This window comes from Mustela nivalis (assembly GCF_964662115.1).
Source record: "Mustela nivalis genome assembly, chromosome: 3".
NCBI classification, from domain to species: domain Eukaryota; kingdom Metazoa; phylum Chordata; class Mammalia; order Carnivora; family Mustelidae; genus Mustela; species Mustela nivalis.
In genome coordinates, this window is record NC_139022.1 from 153,418,821 (window position 1) to 153,436,441 (window position 17,621).

The following is a 17,621-nucleotide window of genomic DNA, read 5'->3' on the forward strand; positions in this document are numbered from 1 at the left end:
AAACAGGATCTTAAAGCTAAGGGAAGAAAACAACAAAATATGAGTAACATGAGACTAGGCCTTCTGGCTCCTAAGCCACAAGTACTTATCTTCAGCTTCTGGTCCAATCAAGAGCTGTTTAAAGGCTCAGAAGAGTCAATCCTAGTCCCCAACACAGGAGCTCCCCCAAAGAATCCATGCTTTAAAGTCCAGACGCCACAGAGGAAAACACAACGAGAGACAAAGTGTTCCTGTCTTTCCCCCTCTTCCAAACCCAGTTTCTGCGTACTCCTTGACACACAGACTCAGAGACACATGAACAAAATATTCACCAGGACTTCATCATTCATGATTAAACCTCAGCAGCCTCCACATGGCCACTGATACAGGACAAGCCAAACTATGGTACATCCATCCCACAATGGCAGAGTTACATGTTCGATGGGAAAGGTATGCAAACTGTGTGATGGAAAAAATAACACAGGCTATCAAATAGTATCTACTGAATGAGCTCCGCCATTTGGTAGTATGAAGCATAGGCTCTGAAGGCTGACCACCCAGCTTTACATCCCAGCCTGTCCATTCCTTAGTCCCATTCAACGTCCATTCCATGCCATTCACTCCCCTACATCCAATGCACCTCAAACTTTTCCCCAGCCATGGACCACAGTACTCTCCGGTCTGTATCTACCTGTGGAGTCCTAGCCTTCTTCCAGGTCTAACTCTTCATCAAACCTTCTCCCTAGCTTGTTTGTGTCTCCCCTAGACAGGGACTCGAGGCCTCAGAGAATCCCCCTAGCACCCATTCCCTAAAAAGCGCCTCTGAAAAGATCTTTCAAAATGATATATTTGTTAATTCAGGTTTCATATAGGATATTTTACTTTCCTAAATAAGTTATACACTTTTGAGGCCAGGAAACATGCAGATGGTAAGTACTTTAAAAGTGTGTGTTGACTGAGCTCAAGTCCCTGCAACAATTTAGACCATGTTCACATAATTACGACAGCTCAGAACTTGCCTATAACATTCTCCGCCATAACCCAGAATTGAAACTCCCATTTGCTGTTGATGAGGACATGGATCGGTACAGCCCTTTATGCCGCAATTTGCCGGCATCTATCAACATTTTAAATGTATGCATTTGACCTAGCGATTCCACTTCTAAAAATATGCCCGAAATAAATACTGATAGAAGTTTGAAAGATGTAGATGAGCAGGGATGTTTGTGGCATTGTTTATAATCATAAAAAATTAGAAACAACAAAAATATCCAACAACAGATGATTAAACAAATGACCAACAAACTATGAAATATCTGGTAACCTTTAAGAAGATGAGGTCCAGTTGGGGAGGTATGTGCTATGGTGAGTGCTGTGAAGTGTGTAAACCTGGCGATTCACAGACCTGTACCCCTGGGACTAATAATACATTATATGTTTAAAAAATTAAAAATTAAATTTTAAAAAAAGAAGATGAGGTCCAAAAACAATGACATGCGAAGATGTCTAAGATAGATTTAAATTGTTATAACCAAATTGAAAAACATATAATGTTTTTCAAAATGAGTAGGACTCATTTTTCTAAATATGCATATAGCTGTATTTGCACAATAGAAAAAGTGTCTGGTTCACATGAAATTATCAACAAGGGGTAAACCTAGGAGTAAGATTGGGGGAGAGAAAACTTTCCACTTCATGCATCTCCATTTCAGTTCAAGGTTTTTTTCTCGATAACTATGGATTATTTTATTTAACTGCACATCTATTGGGGGGGGGACAAGAAAAAGGTAAACACGAAGGGACATTTACACACCCACCAAGGGGTCACTTAGAACTTCCCCACTCGATGATCAAGCAGCTGGGACACAGGCTTGAGCACAGGGCCAGAGCAGCTGTCCTGGGGCTGTCCCTCGGAGTTTTCTGCCCTGTTCCTCTCTGTGGAATGCATACAAGATGTTCAACGCGTCACAGCAGTTGAGGCTAGGGGATAATAAGATGGGCAAGGGAGCAGAGTGGGTGCTGGCCCAGTCCAGAGTGAAGCCAGACTCCACCTGTGCAAGACTCTCCAGCAAGACCCCACCAACTCAACTTTCCCTAGGGAAACCTTTCCAGAGGGTGTTGAATGCCCTCCGACCTCTCACTATCTCCACACCGTATCTGACCACCTGACGGCTCTCGCAGATTACCTCAATTATTTTGTCATATTTCAGTCTTCCCCTTCTACTTGAAGAGAATGTCAAGGGCAAGCAGGAATGCATGATGACATTTTACATCAGTGAGAAGATCCTGGTCTCATCCCCCATCCCAGGTCCTCATCATCTTGCAATCTGGAAGTCTGAATTTTATCTTTAGCTTTAAGACAGACAACAACGCAAACATCTCTGGGAGGTCCAGTCTTATTCTGTGCTGAGACACTGAGATCTAAGCAGGAAGGAAGGGTTGGGGCATGAGTTGGGGGAGGAGTATGGATACTGAAGCCTAGAGGGAGGGTGGGTAGGAAGCCCTGAGAAGGACAAAGCTGGGATCCCTATAGGGAGTCCTCCTGTGTCTCACAAGGATGACAGGGGCTGGCCCAGGAGCCGGGATCATGCCTCCCTCTACATGTGAACCAGAGAGCCAGACCTGTGTTGATGCTACCACAGCCATGTGCTACAGAAGACAGACCCTCGCTCAAGACAGGATCACAGCAGCAATTCCCACACAGGCACCTGCCAGGCCTTTCACCAATCCAGATGCCCCGGCCTGCCCCCAACCTTCTCATTCCATAGGCCGAGCATGAGCCCCAAATGTCTGTAGTTTGGAAAGGCTTCCAGGGGGTGCACACACACAGCCAGACTTGAAATGACTAAGACAGAGGGAGGCGTCTGTACTCAGGCTCAGAAGACAGGAGACACACAGAAAAGGCGCCAGCCCCCAGCCCAGTGGCCACCAAAGGGGAAGTGGCATGTCTGGACCCCCCAGGGAGAGACAACCTCCAATGCCTGATAACTTGAAACAGCCTCTGACCAGCCCCCCATCCCCCAACCCTTCCACTCTCATTCTACCCCACCCCTGGGCCAAGGGCTTACTTTTCCTAACTCTGGAGGATTAAGTCTTGGGGAAGAAAGAGCAAATTCCACAAGGAGATGAGGACAGCCGGCACCACCCCAGCTGCCCTAGCCACGCTATGGCCCAGGGAAAGCCTGGATCGTTCTTGTCCTTGTGTAACTTTGGAACCATTTCCTGGACTTTGAAATGAGCCCTTTACATGAGCAAAACAAAGTGAACAGTTGAGAATTACCACATCAATAAAGCCGACTCCAAATTTGGCTAGAAAAGAACCAAATTCCCAGGATAGCCATTGGCAGAGCCAAGATTCACTGACTATCTGCATTCAACTTCATTTTTTCTTTAGGCATTTGGAATGAATTGGGATAAAAACAAATATTTTTAATAATAACACCACCACCCCCCAGACTCCATCCAGCAATTGACAGCTATATTTTTCTTTTTTTTTTTTTAAAGTTTTTATTTATTTATTTGTAAGGGAGAGAGAGAGAGCATGAGAGGTGGGAGGGTCAGAGAGAAAAGCGGACTCCCCGTTGAGCAGAGAGCCTGATGGGGGATTCGACCCTCGGATTCCAGGATCATGACCTGAGCAGAAGGCAGTCGTCCAACCAACTGAGCCACCCAGGCACCCTAGAAAATGTATTTTAAAATGTATTTGCAGGTGAGCTGCCAGCCTCTTCCCCGGGAAGAAGTCAATGAAATCCATGACGACTGCAAACGCATGGGGCTTCTAATTGGCCGGGGCGGCATTTTTGCCCAGGTAAGAGCAAGGCTGGTCTTTCCCTGTGCCTTTCAGTGGGCGTCTCCCTGACGTCCCAGCGCTGGTCTCTTTCCTTCGCGGCCCAGCCCCACATCCTCGGGGCATAATGTTCAGATCTTTTCCTGAAAAAGGTGCAGTGCGGCCGTAAGACCACGCGGGGGCGCTGTGTTCCAATTGTCTAGTTAACGGGGCTCTAGGAGGACCGTCTCACAAAAACCTCACAAGAGATCCGCAACCAACCAGAGGATTTACAGTACAGGTCACAGCAGAGTCATCACAATCATGCAGTGACTGATTTCTCTCATGTATGAATTAATTCGAACCCTGTGAAAGCAATTCCAGTCGGGAGGAACCTAACAGCGCTGGCCGACCCAGGTGACCCTTCGGGAGAGGTGCGAGACCACCCTGGCTGGATCCCTAATGAGAACCCCAAATCAGCCCCTCCCAGCGCCCTTCACCCATGCAGAGTCCAGCTCTCCCTGCTCCCTCCTGGAAAGGCCAGGGATAGCCCCAGCAGGTGCGGTCCTGGGGCAGCCCTGCGCCGTGGGTGCTGTGGGCAAGCGCTGATGCTCTCCCCATGTCTCTCACACCAGCAGGACCCTCCCCCTGAAGTGGTTCCAGGGCAGACATGTAAGATTTAGGGTAGCTTCTGCTCCTCCCCTAATTTGTTCTTGTCCCTTGTCATCTTTCTTTCGCGTTTTAAATGTCGGTCCTTCTTCCCGGTTTCCCTGCTCCCTTCTTGCCCCACATTCTAGTTGAGTGAACGCGCTTGCCTCCTACTTCTCGGAGAACACAGAAGCTCTTCAATAAGATCTCTATGTAAACTCCTCTGTTCCCCACATCCGTTTCTTACTTCCTTTCCTGAAGATTCAGGGAATGAGGTGTCTCTCCTGTCAGATCTGGATTGACAATCTTCACTCCCGACACTCTCTCCCTTTGCTCAAGGGAACATCACTGTGTTCTCTTGTCTCTGTAACTTTTCCTCAACCTCCCCTTACCTGTTAAGGAATAATCTTAAAGCTCTCCCACCCAAACCAAACCACCTCAAACGAAACCAGAATGAGCACTTTTGGTGGGACATCCTCGAGGAGTTATTTCTAGTCCCGGTCACAAATATTTTTTCTCTACAAATTAATGATTAAAAATCCTATAACTTATAAAAACATGAAACAGTTGTTTACTTACTTAGTTATTTCTTAGTTATCTGGAAAATATTCAAGCGCTAGGCACCATTTGCTATGCTAGAACTAATGTGACCATGATACGATCCAGTCCCCCCCTTCTCAGAACTGGCAGGAAAGAAAGACATATAAACAGCTAATTAGAATACAATGTAGCAAGCTCATCTACAGCTATAATAAAGGGGTATCACAGGAGGAAAGAGAAGGAACTCCTGGTCCAGATTTTCTAACCAGGCTGAGCCTTACACAATGAAATAAACACCCAAAGCTTGGGTAGAAATGTTGCAGAGTGTGAAGAGCTACACGCTCACCAGTGTGGCTGAGGCATAAGGCTTGAGGCACTGAGTGGAATAATACAAAACCTTAATGCTGGTCAGGCATTGTTATAAACATTTTGCATTGACTCATGTAATCCTTTCAACAAGCCTATGAAATAAATACTACTATTGTTCCAATTTTACAGATACAGAAAAAGAGGCACAGAGTGGTTACGTAAATTGTCCAAGTCACACAGCTAGAGTTAGTGGCAGAACCAGGATCCAAGCTCAGGCAGTCTGATTTCTGATTTTCTGTCCTCTGGGAAGAACAAACCTGAGGGGCCAAGACAGGGAGCAGTGAGTGGGTGGGTGGGGTGGCTGATCGTGCGGTTTGAACCCACTCCACAGTGTTGGGATTAAGGGGACGTTCAGAGAACAACTCCAGGAGTGTGGAGTGTACAGACTGGGATGCAAAGCATGAGGGAGAGTCGAGCACCAAGCCTCATGTCTAACTTGGTTGAGACACGGCCAGGATGAACGCTGCTTTGAACATGCTTGGGCTGAGGAGTTTATGGACATCTGTTTCTGCAGACAAGTTGGTAGCTCCGAGGAGAGAATTGGGGCCAAGTCACGATTTTTTGAGTTGTCAGCCTCTCAGTGGTGAGAGGAGGAAGTCTCGGAGGTTGTGGGGGAGTCTTCATGGGAAACGCAGTGAGAGCAGGACACACACTTTGGGAGGCACCAATGTTTACAGGATCGGTGGGAGGCAAGGTGCCCGGTTGGAGGAAATGCAAGGGCAGAGGTGCCCGGAGAGTTAGCAAGCCCCAGAGACATGAGGTGGGACGGAGGGGGCAAAGTTCAAGGGGAGAGAGGGACCCAGGTGCCCCAGACAGTGTCCCTGCAGGGAGGGTGAGGACTGAAAAATGCCTACCACCCAGGCTCCCCACTTAACAGCTCACTGGCGGCTGTGGTGCGAGTGGCGTCAGAAGGCTGATGGAGCAGAGCCAACCGGGCTGCCCTGGGTTGGGATGCGAAGAGATGAGGGCAGAGTGAACAGTAATGGCCAATAAGCCCCAACGCCTCTTTTGAGGCGTTTCAGTTTGGGCAAAAGGAGACAATAGCATTTGTATAGTGGCTAGAAGTGGGGGAGGCGACAGCTTTTTGTTTGGTGTGGTTTGAATTTGGGCTGGCAGACTTTTAAGTCTCCTTGTTTGCAGGCTGAGTTTGGGGGAGGGGGTAGAGGGGGTGCGGAGTCACAGTGATCAGGAAACTGAGAAGCTAGTTTGTAGGGTTGTATACCCAGACGTGGAGGCCAGCCTCAGCACTCGCAGAAATGCGAGGTAGCTAAGGTGCCCGAGACCTCAGGGAAGGTGGTGGAAAGACCAGGAGGTGAGCAGATGGCAATAAAGGAAGAGGGGCAGAGCCAGATGGCACCAGAATTATGCGACTAGAAGGGAAATGGCCTGGGTGCGGCACTGGGGAAGAAGGAGACCAACCCAGGAGGGAAATATAAGACATGTCATAAAAATAAGGTAAGAGTCTTAGCTTAGTGCATTTTCTCCAAGCAATATTTGATTCTATGATGATCTGTTGCTCTGTTTCCCTTTGTCTCCTCAGACATTCCGCGTCGCGCCCTCCATGTGCATCACTAAACCAGATGTTCATTTTGCAGTGGAAGTATTTCGGTCTGCCTTAATCCAACACATGGAGAGAAGAGCTAAATCAAACTTTTAAAAATAAAATCCATAAGCTTCAAGAACTTCCCACTTCTGTTCAAGGGTTAATTGGAGGAATTCCATTAGATAATTGGTGTAAGTTGTATAGGACCTGGTTGACGGCTCACCAGCCAAATGTGTTACCAGAGCCCCCATTATCTTGAGAAACCCATCCTTCAAGAAGGGATCTTTAGCCCTAACTCAGAGAATAAATCCTAATTATCTAGGTTGGTTATGGTCATTTAGTTCCCCTTGCCAGCGATTGGTTTATGCATCACGTGTGACGAGACTTGGGGACAACGAATCCTGAAAGAAAATATTTTGGTGGAGATGCCTTAAGGTGAAGGTTTGTTTACTTTTCATTCTTCATCACCAGAAGACATGTCTTCTTGCTCAAACTATGTCAGCCATTTTGAGACCACGAAGACAAAGCTTCTTTGCTGGGGTTAGAAAGTAGAAGGAAGCTGAGTCCTTAGTAAGGTCAATGAGCCTCTGACTTAACCAATCCTAGATTCTTACCTTGGAGCCTCTGGTTATATGAGATAATAAACTCTGTGCATTGCACAGCCTTTTTGATTGAAACTTATTATCTGTGGTTGCAGCCATAAGCCTCCTGAGAAATGATGCATAAAATACCCCAGGTAGATAACTGTCCCCTTCTTTTTTAACTCCCTTAAAATATCCATCAGAGCCTTCTTTTCGATTTCCACTTCCATCACCTCATCTGGAACTAAATCCTCATTACTCCTATTGCAAAAGCCTCCAAGACTAGAATTTTCCAAACTTTAGTCATTAGAATGCACATTCCTAGTGTTTTTTCCCATATGGATACACCACCTGTCTTAGAATTGACTTAACATTTTTCCTTAGTTTAACTTGTTTCACTTAGATGTTAGATGTATTTGATAGTAACCTTTCTATAATAATAAGAAATGGGAAATAAGTACTTCCTATCATACTGGAAAGTACTCATTCAAGTAAAATGAACGCAAAGCAACGTGATTTATTTCTAGGGAGACAACATTGCTGGTAGAAGTTCCTAGTCTGAGGCTTGTTCTCTCTTTATTCAAAAGGAGATTAGAGGGTATTTGAAGGGGGTCAAAAACTCCCAGCAAACTGATGCCCTCTCTCAAACACTAACAGAAGAGGGTCCACAGAGTTGAAAGGGAAACAACTTTCTCAGAATGCAATTACATGTTTATTTGAACTGTGTCCAGTTTGATGTCATGTTCCTGTGGCCTACCCCCTGGGGTTTCTGTTCCACTAACACATCCTACACCTCACTGCCAAATCTGTCTCCCAGAGATATCAACTTAAAGATGGCATTCCCTTGTATGAAACCTTCCAGTTGCTCCCCACTGCACCCTGGATAAGATCAAAACCCCTTTGGGGTGCCTGGGTGGCTCAGTGGGTTAAAGCCTCTGCCTTTGGCTCAGGTCATGATCCCGGGGTCCTGGGATCGAGCCCCACATCGGGCTCTCTGCTGAGCGGGGAGCCTGCTTCCTCCTCTCTCTCTGCCTGCCTCTCTGCCTACTTGTGATCTCTGTCAAATAAATAAATAAAATCTTTTAAAAAATAAAAATAAAAGATCAAAATCCCTTTGACAAGGAGCTCCCTGCCCTTCTGTATCCAGTTTCCAAACACAGCAAACATTTCCGAAGTGCTCTGTTTTGACAAGTGGAAAGATCACTGAATTAAGAGGCAAATGATCTGAATTTTAAGCTCAGTTCTTCCACCACTTATTTGCTCTAGATGGTGATGGCTGAGCCTTCTAACCAATTTTTAAACCTCATTTTGTTCCCAGGCTTATAAATACTTGCCCTTCCTACATCTTGAGTTGTGTTGGGAATTAAGTAAGCTACTGAATGTAAAAGCACTTTGAACTATGCAAATAGAAATTCTTCCCTTCAAGCTCCATTTCTCTTCTTCCCTTTACTACAAAAACTCCCAAGAACAGTTTTTGTGCTTCAGTGATCCTTCCTTGCTTCCTGCCTATGCCTCAATGACTAGATTTCACTGCCACCTTTCATTCCTTGGAAACGATCTTGTCAAAAGGCCATCGGTGACTTCCTCATGGCCAAAATTTAACGTTTCCTTTAAATGTTCTTCTTTTTTCCTTTTACTTAATTATTTGAGAGAGAGAGAGAGAGAAAGCACAAACAGGAGAAACCATTGAGAAAGATGAAGAAGCAAGCTCACCACTGAGCAGTGAGCTGGAAGCAGGACTCGATCCCAGAACCCTGGGCTCATGACCTGAGCTGAAGGCAGACGCTTTGGTCAATTAAGCCACCCAGGCATCCCGGAATGTTCTTTCTAAACAACCATTCGTTCTTGAATACAATTTTCTTGGCTTCTACAGTGTGGTCTTTCTAACTCAGATGGCTCCCCTAAGTCTCCTTCCTGGCAACTCTTCCTCTACAAGGTTCTGTCCTGGGTCTCTCCTGGGCCATCACTTCCTCCATGATATACTCTCTCCTCTACGTAGACTAGGGAATTTCCCAGGACAAGGAATTTCACCTGTCCTGACTATGCTGATGACATCCAAATATTCATCTTCCGTCTCCTCCTTTATTCTGAGCCCCAACCCCAAGATTCTAGCTGTCTAGACACCTTCATGTGGATGTCACAAGGACACTTCAAATTCAGCATATCGGACATAAAACACACTGAATATCTCTCCTCCAAGAAACTCCTTCTGGATTAGTGATACCTTTTGGTCTTGGCCTCAAAACTTAGGGCATTATTTTCTTTGAAGTTATCTTTTTGCCCTTCATATGACTAAGTCTCATGAATATGTTCTCCAACATAGTTTTTCTTAACCAATCCTAGATTGGTTATATGTCCATTTATACTGAAACTGCCTTAATTTGGACCATCACTCTCTCTTCTAAACGATTTAAACTACCTCCTAACTGGTATTCTAGACTCCTTCCCAATCCATTCTCCGCACTGATACCAGAGCCACCTGTTTGAGCAATAAATATGATCACATCTCTCATCTCCTGAAGACTTCGAGGGTTCCTTGTTGTCCATGGAACAAAATCCAAACTCCCAACTATTACGACATTCAAGGGTCCTCACAATTTGCCCCAAACCACCTTTTTGAGCTTTACTCTTGCTGTTCCTTCCATGTTCCGCACATAGGTTCTTTGATCCTATAGTTCCCTCTACCTGGAATGTTATTCCTCTCTTCCTTGTCCAAGGAAATTATGGGGTCAGAGGGATTGGACAAAGAAACCAAGACTTACTTCTTTGTTCTTCTTCAAAGCCTTCCCATTTTCAATACTAATTTTCTTTAAAAATAAAGTAAAAGGGAAGAATTCTGAAAATAAAATTTATGATAACCATTTGGGAATTTGGCAAAACGTGCAGAAGAAACAATAAAACACAAATTTAAATAAAGCCAAAGCAAAACAAAATGCTTCCATACTCTAGTCCAGGTCCCTGCCAATGCTAGGACATCATCTCCTGGAAGAAATGGGCTAAAGGAATTTAGTGGTTCAGATAAATTCCTAAAACATATTCCCTGTGGCTTCCTGAGTCTTAACAGGATCCTGCATATGCCTAACGGTGCACTGTTACTCTCTCACCTCCAGGGGTCCCTCTAGAGTAAAATCCGGCAATAGAATTCTGCCGGGTGAGAGGGTCCCAGGCCTCATTCCCTGACTATGAGGGTGGTGTGGCTCTGAGCGCCTGTTGGTGGGGAAAAGCTGCTCCTCTTTCTTGAAGAGTATCTGGGGACTTAAGATGCACAAGCCATCAGAGGCATGGAGCAGAAAGGGCAAAAATTATGGCCTCCGAGGCTGGATGGTCATTCACTTCTCTCACGAGTTTATAGACATGACGGATTCCTCTCTTTCCATTTGGAGCCGTGGGCAGGAGCTTCGCACCCCCATTTCCCCCCTTCCATTTTCTGCTCTACCCACAGGAGGTGGGAGGTAAGCCAGCTTACATAAGGCAAGGAGCCCACATTCGTGCCAAGCTCTTTTTTATTTCCTTTCTTGTGAAAATGGTCTAGAGTGAAGGTGATGAACACTCAACTCCAGGAAACTTCTTTCCACACAAGGAACATATTGACAGTTCATCATGTGATTAGAATAAAACAGTCAAATGTTGGCAGCTCTTTAAACATTCAAATGCCAATCCACGCAGGAGAGAGTAATTAAAATTAAAAAAAAAAAAACAAGGACCCCATCAAATCAATCTTTGGTTATACCATTATTAATGATTATAAAGAGATGCAAAATAACACTATAAAGGGATAATAGAAGAGCAAACATGCTCTTATTTGTTTTATAGAACTCCATTGTTTTATATCAGTGTAGTTTTTGACTTTCGGCTAATTCAAGCTACCCTCAGAAGGTATCTCTAAACTATGGGGGACTTAGTTCTTCTACCTTTTGAATCCCACTTACATCTTCCCTTTCTTATAAAGAAACAGGAAAGAATAATAAAAAAAAAAAAAAATCACAACATTTGCCACTCAGTCATCAGAATGCCAACCCCAGAGCATCGTTGTCTTGGGCAGAGCAGATAGAAGGCTGCGGGGCCCGGGGTCAGCCCGTCGCTCTGGGCTCATTAAAGCTGAAAGCTCCCCTCCTGCTGGGCACAGGCAGTAGAAACAGGTCACAGCTTTGCCACATTAAAAATGGGCACAGCAGAATACAACTCCACAAAGTATCTCAGCAAAAACAAAGAGTCCTCCTTGTTCAGTAAGAGCGAAGGTGCAGAAACAAAGGTTTCTTTGTACCGGTCCAGACACAGGAAGTGTTTGGCACAAGGCAACGTGTCATGCTAGCGTCCATGATGAAGGAGCAGCCACACTAAGAGATGTCAAGAACACAATCTAATTAAGAACTGGGCGGGGAGGGTCACTGCAGATGGCAGCTCGGGCAAACACGAACTTTTAATTAGCCGGAGCAACACGGCGCGAGGGAGTGAGCCTGCACCCTCTCCCCATTTGATTTATTTCCAGCAAATTCCCCTTCCTGTGCCGAAGCTTCCCCTGTCCAGAGAATAATAGAACCTTGTGGGACCCGGGTGAGGATTAAATAAGACAATACACGGACAGCTGCTCAATTCATGTTAACTCTTTCCTTGGCGTGCCTTGCCTTTCGACACAGAACTGCCTTGGTCCGTGCTTGGCCTCACCACCTTGGGCTAATGTTTATTCTCCCATATACAACTCCTCTCCCTATTCAGACTTGACGCTACTGGCAGGTGACCTCTTCTCCATCATCATGAACCTGCCTAACACAGTGCACCTCAAAGAAAAGGCAAGAACCAACTCTGCTTTTTATCCATAGATGCTGCAATGTCACCAACAGTTGAAGAGAGCAATTAGTCCATCTGAAATAAACAATGAGCCCTCTGATACAGGCTTATGTGTATGTGTGTTCGGAAACCTTTATGTTTAGAAATATATATAGTACATATTCTTAAACATGTGGAATATGTAATTAGAAACATATATAACATAGAAATATATATTTGGAAATATATTACATAAGTATAGAGTTTCAGGTAATGAAGTACCTAGGATTATTTTATTTGTTTATTTCTTTACGTTTTATTTATTTAAGTGATTTCTACACCTAACAGAGGGCTCCAGCTCAGAATTCGAAGTTCACGAGTCCCGTGCTCCTCGAACTGAGCCAGCCACATGCCCCTGGGATTATTTTAGAAAGTAAGGAAGCCTCCCTTGGATGAATTGTGAGAAGACCCTATATCCACAGAAGGAATTGAAAGGGTTCCCAGATACCTCTCCTACCTTCTCCAAGGGGGTGTCCCATTTCTTAGCAGTCTCCTCAGGTCCCCAGTTCACATCCCTGCTGTGCTCACACTGGTCTCCCCCTCCCAGGACCTGTGCTCACCCTCCTGTGGTCCTCCCCACCCCCCGCACTGCTGCCCCCACCATGCCCACAGGCTTTCCCACCCACCGCTTCCTCATCCTTCGTGAGCCCACAGCCAAGTTCAGGGACAGGTTGTTATTTCACAGAAACCTTTGTTCTCTCCCCCTCAATCACTCCGTGTTCTCTAGGATCTTGCTGCATAAATCGTTCATTCTCTGCTGGATTTACCCCTTCTAGGTTCTTCTTCCTTCTTCCCCTCAACCTATAAATGCGCTTCTCTGTCCTATAGAAAAAAAAAAATGCTTTAAGCTCATCTCCTCTTCTTAAAAGTGATGTTGCTCTGAAGAAATTGTGGGGTGCGGCTCCAAACTTTCCTCCCTCCCACCTCCTCAGTGTCCTGCAGGCTGGCTTCTGGAAATGTATTCTTTTAAAAGTCACCAGTAACAAGGGGTGTCTGGGTGGTTCAGTAGGCTCAGCGTCCAACTCTTGGTTTCGGCTCAGGCCATGGTCTCAGGGTCGTGAGATCAAGCCCCATGTCGGGCTCCACGGTCACTGCACAGTCTACCTGAGATTCTCCCTCTCCCTCTGCCTCACTTCAAACCCACACTTGATCTCTAGTTATTTTGCTTTCTCTCTCTCTCTCTCTTTCTCTCTCAAACAAATAAATAAATCTTTGAAAGTCCCCTGGAACCCCTGTAAGGGTCATTCTTATGTGGCTACTTGACCAGCCATGAGATTTTTCCAGATTTCTTACTAACTTTTCTTTCTGGGTATGTCTATCAGGGTGATTCCAAAAGAGATTAGCATTTGGCTTGGTGGACAGTGGAAAGCAGATGGACCTTCCCAGCCTGCATGGGCATCCTGCCATTTGCTGAGGGCCTGACTAGAACAAAAAGGTGGAGGAAGATTGGATGTGCCCTGTCTCTGTCTGACCAGACAGAGAAAAATCGAGCTCCTTCTGCCCAGCATCCCTGGTTCTCAAGCCTTCAGCTCCAGGCTGGAATGTGCACCTCTGTCTCCTCTCCTGGGTTCTCGGGCATTCAAATTATAGCTGGCCAGTTTCCAGCCTGCAAACGACAGACTGTGGGACTTCCCAGCCTCCCTAATCATGTGTTCCGATAACTTATAATAAATCTCTTTCTAGATATAGCAATATATCTCTCTACATAGATATATATACATATACATATGGAAAATCTATTTACATAGAGGGATGGCTAAATATCTAGCTAGCTAGATCCTATTGGTTCTTTTTATTTTTAAGATTTTATTTTTAAGTAATCACTATACCCAGTGTAAGGCTCCAACTCACAACCTCAAGATCAAGAGTTGTATGTTCTACCAACTGAGCCAGCCAGGGGACCCCAGTTCTATTGGTACTGTTTCTCTGGAGGGCACTGACTAACACACCCCCTGAACTGCTAAACTCAACAGAATGTCTTCAGCACTCACCTTACTTGGCGTCTCTGTGGCTGTTGGTCACATTCTTCTTCTAAAAATTCTCTTCCTCTATTTCTTTTTTCATAATGGTTCCATACTCTCCCACCATCTAACCACCTCTTGAGTCTTTTGTATTCTTATACATTGGTTTTTGTTCAGTTTGCTTCCAGATGCTGTTATACCCCAGGGATTTTTAGCTTAAGCTCTTTTTTCCCCATCTCTGTATACTTCATCTGAGTGATTTCATCCATGAGCCATGATGTCAGGCTTTTGACTATCTAGATGCTGAGGATTCCCAAAAGTACCTCCAGAACAATGTCCTCATGGGTTAGAGACTCGTGCTGTCAGCACCTTCTTGAACAGTCCCCCTAAATGGCTTCTGCCTTCTCTTTCTCCATCCTGGAACACAGGTTGATCCAGCCCCCTTCTTCCTCTAAGTTCCTGGTGCTGGTAATTCCCCACCCACCCAGCCCAAACTTCCAGCTCCAGCTTGCCTCCCTGCCATCCCTTTGTGCTACCCCATACCTGTTGGCCACAGCTTCCTCATCTCCTCTAACTGCCCCAGCCCTGGCCGTCATGGCTAGTTGGGAGTGTTTCAGCAATGGCCCTCGGTACCTATTGGACCTTCTTTGTCTTGCTAATTGCCCTGTTCCTTCCCTGTGGCATGGCCCACCCTGCCAGTCATCCCCATCCTCACCCATGCAATAGTTAAACCATCGGCGGTTCCTGTTATCTAACTATTTCTCTGTTCTAGCTCAGAGCCTCAGTGTGGAAGCATCATTGATTGCCACTTGGAGCAAAATTTTAAAAAGCAAAAGGTAGGAGGAGAGAATGAAATTATGCCAGGAATAAAATATTTTTAGGATTTTTTTTCTTCCTCGGATGGTACTAGGGGTACATCAATATAGTAAGTGAACTTTAGCAGAGGTGTCATTAAAAACCACTCTTCTAGCAAGTTCCATTCAGCACTGCCACCCACCAGGACCTGGCACCGGGACTTGATCCATGCTCCTCTAGGGGTCCTGAGCCAGTTCCACCAACCTGGACTAGACGGCCCTCTTCATCCTTGGTAACAGCCCTGGAGTCAACTCCTAGACACACCTTCCTTCTTTGTAGCAATATTCACCCTCCATCTTCTTTTTAGAAGGAAGCTTTTTCCCTTCCCAGAGCATTGCCTTCCCCTACATGTAGGCCTCTCTTTGTGCTTCTTGAAGTAGAATCTTTACCCCCAGAATCAACTCCTCCCTTACTCATCTAACCCATCAGGAAGGATTGTGGGGGGAGGTGGTGAGTTTGGATAGAAGGAAACAAGATGTATCTTCACTTAATCCTTTTAGTGCAGCAAAGAAAAAGCAAAAAAAAACCATTTAGTTTCTGTATCAAAGTTTTGAAAATTCAGGTTTTGCCACTCTTGAAAATATATTTTAGAACTGCATACTGTCCCAATGCATCATTTTAAAAGAATATATTTGAACAAGAAGAACGAAACTGAAGGATTTTGATGTTTGAAAACATTTCCTGTTTTCAAAACTGACTATGAAGCTCCAGTAATCAGAACAGTGTGGTATTGGAACAAGGACACACTTTAAGACCAATAGGATAAAATAGAGAGCCCGCAAATAAACTTTCTTCTAAATGGTCAGTTAGTTTTTGAAAAGGGTGCCAAGACCATTCAATGGAGAAAGGATGGTTTTTCAACAAATGGTATTGGGGAAACCAGATACCTATATGCAAAAGAACGAAGCTGGACCGTTTCCTTACAACATACGCAAAGATTAACCAAAATGGACTGAAGACTTAAATATTGAGCTAAAACTTTAAAAGTTTAGAAGAAAACGCAAATTTAAAAAACCTTCATGCCGTTGGATTTGACAATGATTTCTTGGATAAGGCAACAAAAGAAAAAACAGGTAAATTGGGGTTATTGGAATTAAAAGCTTTTGTGCATCAAGAACAGTATTGAGAGAGTAAAAAGACAGCTCACAGAATGGGGTAATATGTTTGCAAATCATATGTCTGATAAGGACTAGGAATCGAGAATATATCAAAAATTCCTACAACTCAACAACAAAACAGCCCAACTCAAAAATGGGCAAAGGACTTCCCTAGCCATTTCTCCAAAGATAATATACAAATGGCCAATAGGCACGTTGGGAAAAAAAAAAAAAAAAGCTCAACATCACTAGTCATTAGGGAAATACAAATCAAAACCGCAATGAGATATCACTTATACCTGTTAGGATGGTTATTACCCAAACATACAAACACGTACAGATGCAGAGTAACAAGTATTGGGAGGGCATATGTAGATATTAGAAACCTTGTACATTACTGGTGGGAATGTTTTCCATTATGGAAGCAGTGTAGTAGTTCCCCCAAAAGAGAAACACACAGAATTACCATACAATCTAGCAGTTCCACTCCTGGGTACATTTCCAAAAGAATTGAAAGCAGGGATTTGGGAGTACCTGGGTGGCTCAGTGGGTTAAGCCTCTGCCTTGGGATCAGGTCATGATATCAGGATCCTGGGATAGAGCCCCGCATGGGGTGGGGGGTCTCTGCTCAGTAGGGAACCTGCTTCCCCACAGCCCCGCCTGCCTCTCTGCCTACTTATGATCTCTGTCTGTCAAATAAATAAATAAAATATTAAAAAAAAAAAAAGCAGGGATTTGAACAGATATTTGTACAATTGTGTTTGTAGCAGCCAAATTCAGAAAAGTCAGAAGGTGGAAATTGGAATGTGCTTTCTGGATGAATGGATAAACAAACTGTGGCTTATGCATAACGATGGAATAGTTATTCAGTCTTAAAAAGGGAGGAAGTCCTGTCACGTGCTACCTCCTGTCTGAACCTGGAAAACATGACACTAAGTGAAATAAGCCAGCCACAAAAGGACAACTATTCTATGGGTCTGCTCGTGTGAGGAACCCAGAGCAGCACCTTCTTAGATAAAGAAAGTAGAATAGAGGTTAGCAAGGGTTGGGGGGGGAGGGAATGGGAAATTACTGGTTAGCAGGTCCGGAGTTTCTGTGTGGGGTGATGAAAAATGGGTAAATGGATAGCGATGATGGTCGTGTAACACTGTGAACGTGCTTAACACCACTGACTTGTGCACTCGGAAATGACGGAAACAGTAAACTTTATGAGCTTAAACATTTTTGCAAAGATACTCATTTGTAGGCAACATTTTCTCCAGCAAGCACAGAATGCAGGATTACATAAAGCAATGCAATGACACAGGGAATCTGTTGCTTTAAAGCCAGCGGATTTAAAGCCACTTCTCTGTATCTGGTTGCGAAAAAAATGTTCACTGGTGCACAGAGGACACATGACTTCTCTTTGTGGCTGGGTTTCTCAATACCGGACCCTGGGTCTGCAAGGCCTCTTGG

The 17,621-nt window shown here is 44.8% G+C and overlaps 1 protein-coding gene across 1 annotated transcript in view; it reads left to right on the forward strand.

The window, feature by feature from the left end:
• The window catches only part of AGXT2 (alanine--glyoxylate aminotransferase 2), a 33,189-nt gene extending 25,680 nt beyond the window's left edge, over nucleotides 1-7,509 (forward strand). Inside the window, exons 13-14 of the mRNA XM_082725874.1 lie at nucleotides 3,689-3,787; nucleotides 6,843-7,509. Coding sequence (XP_082582000.1) covers nucleotides 3,689-3,787; nucleotides 6,843-6,959 — 216 coding nt within the window. The 3' untranslated portion in view covers nucleotides 6,960-7,509. The remainder of the gene's footprint in view (nucleotides 1-3,688; nucleotides 3,788-6,842) is intronic.
• The last annotated feature ends 10,112 nt before the right edge of the window (nucleotides 7,510-17,621 follow it).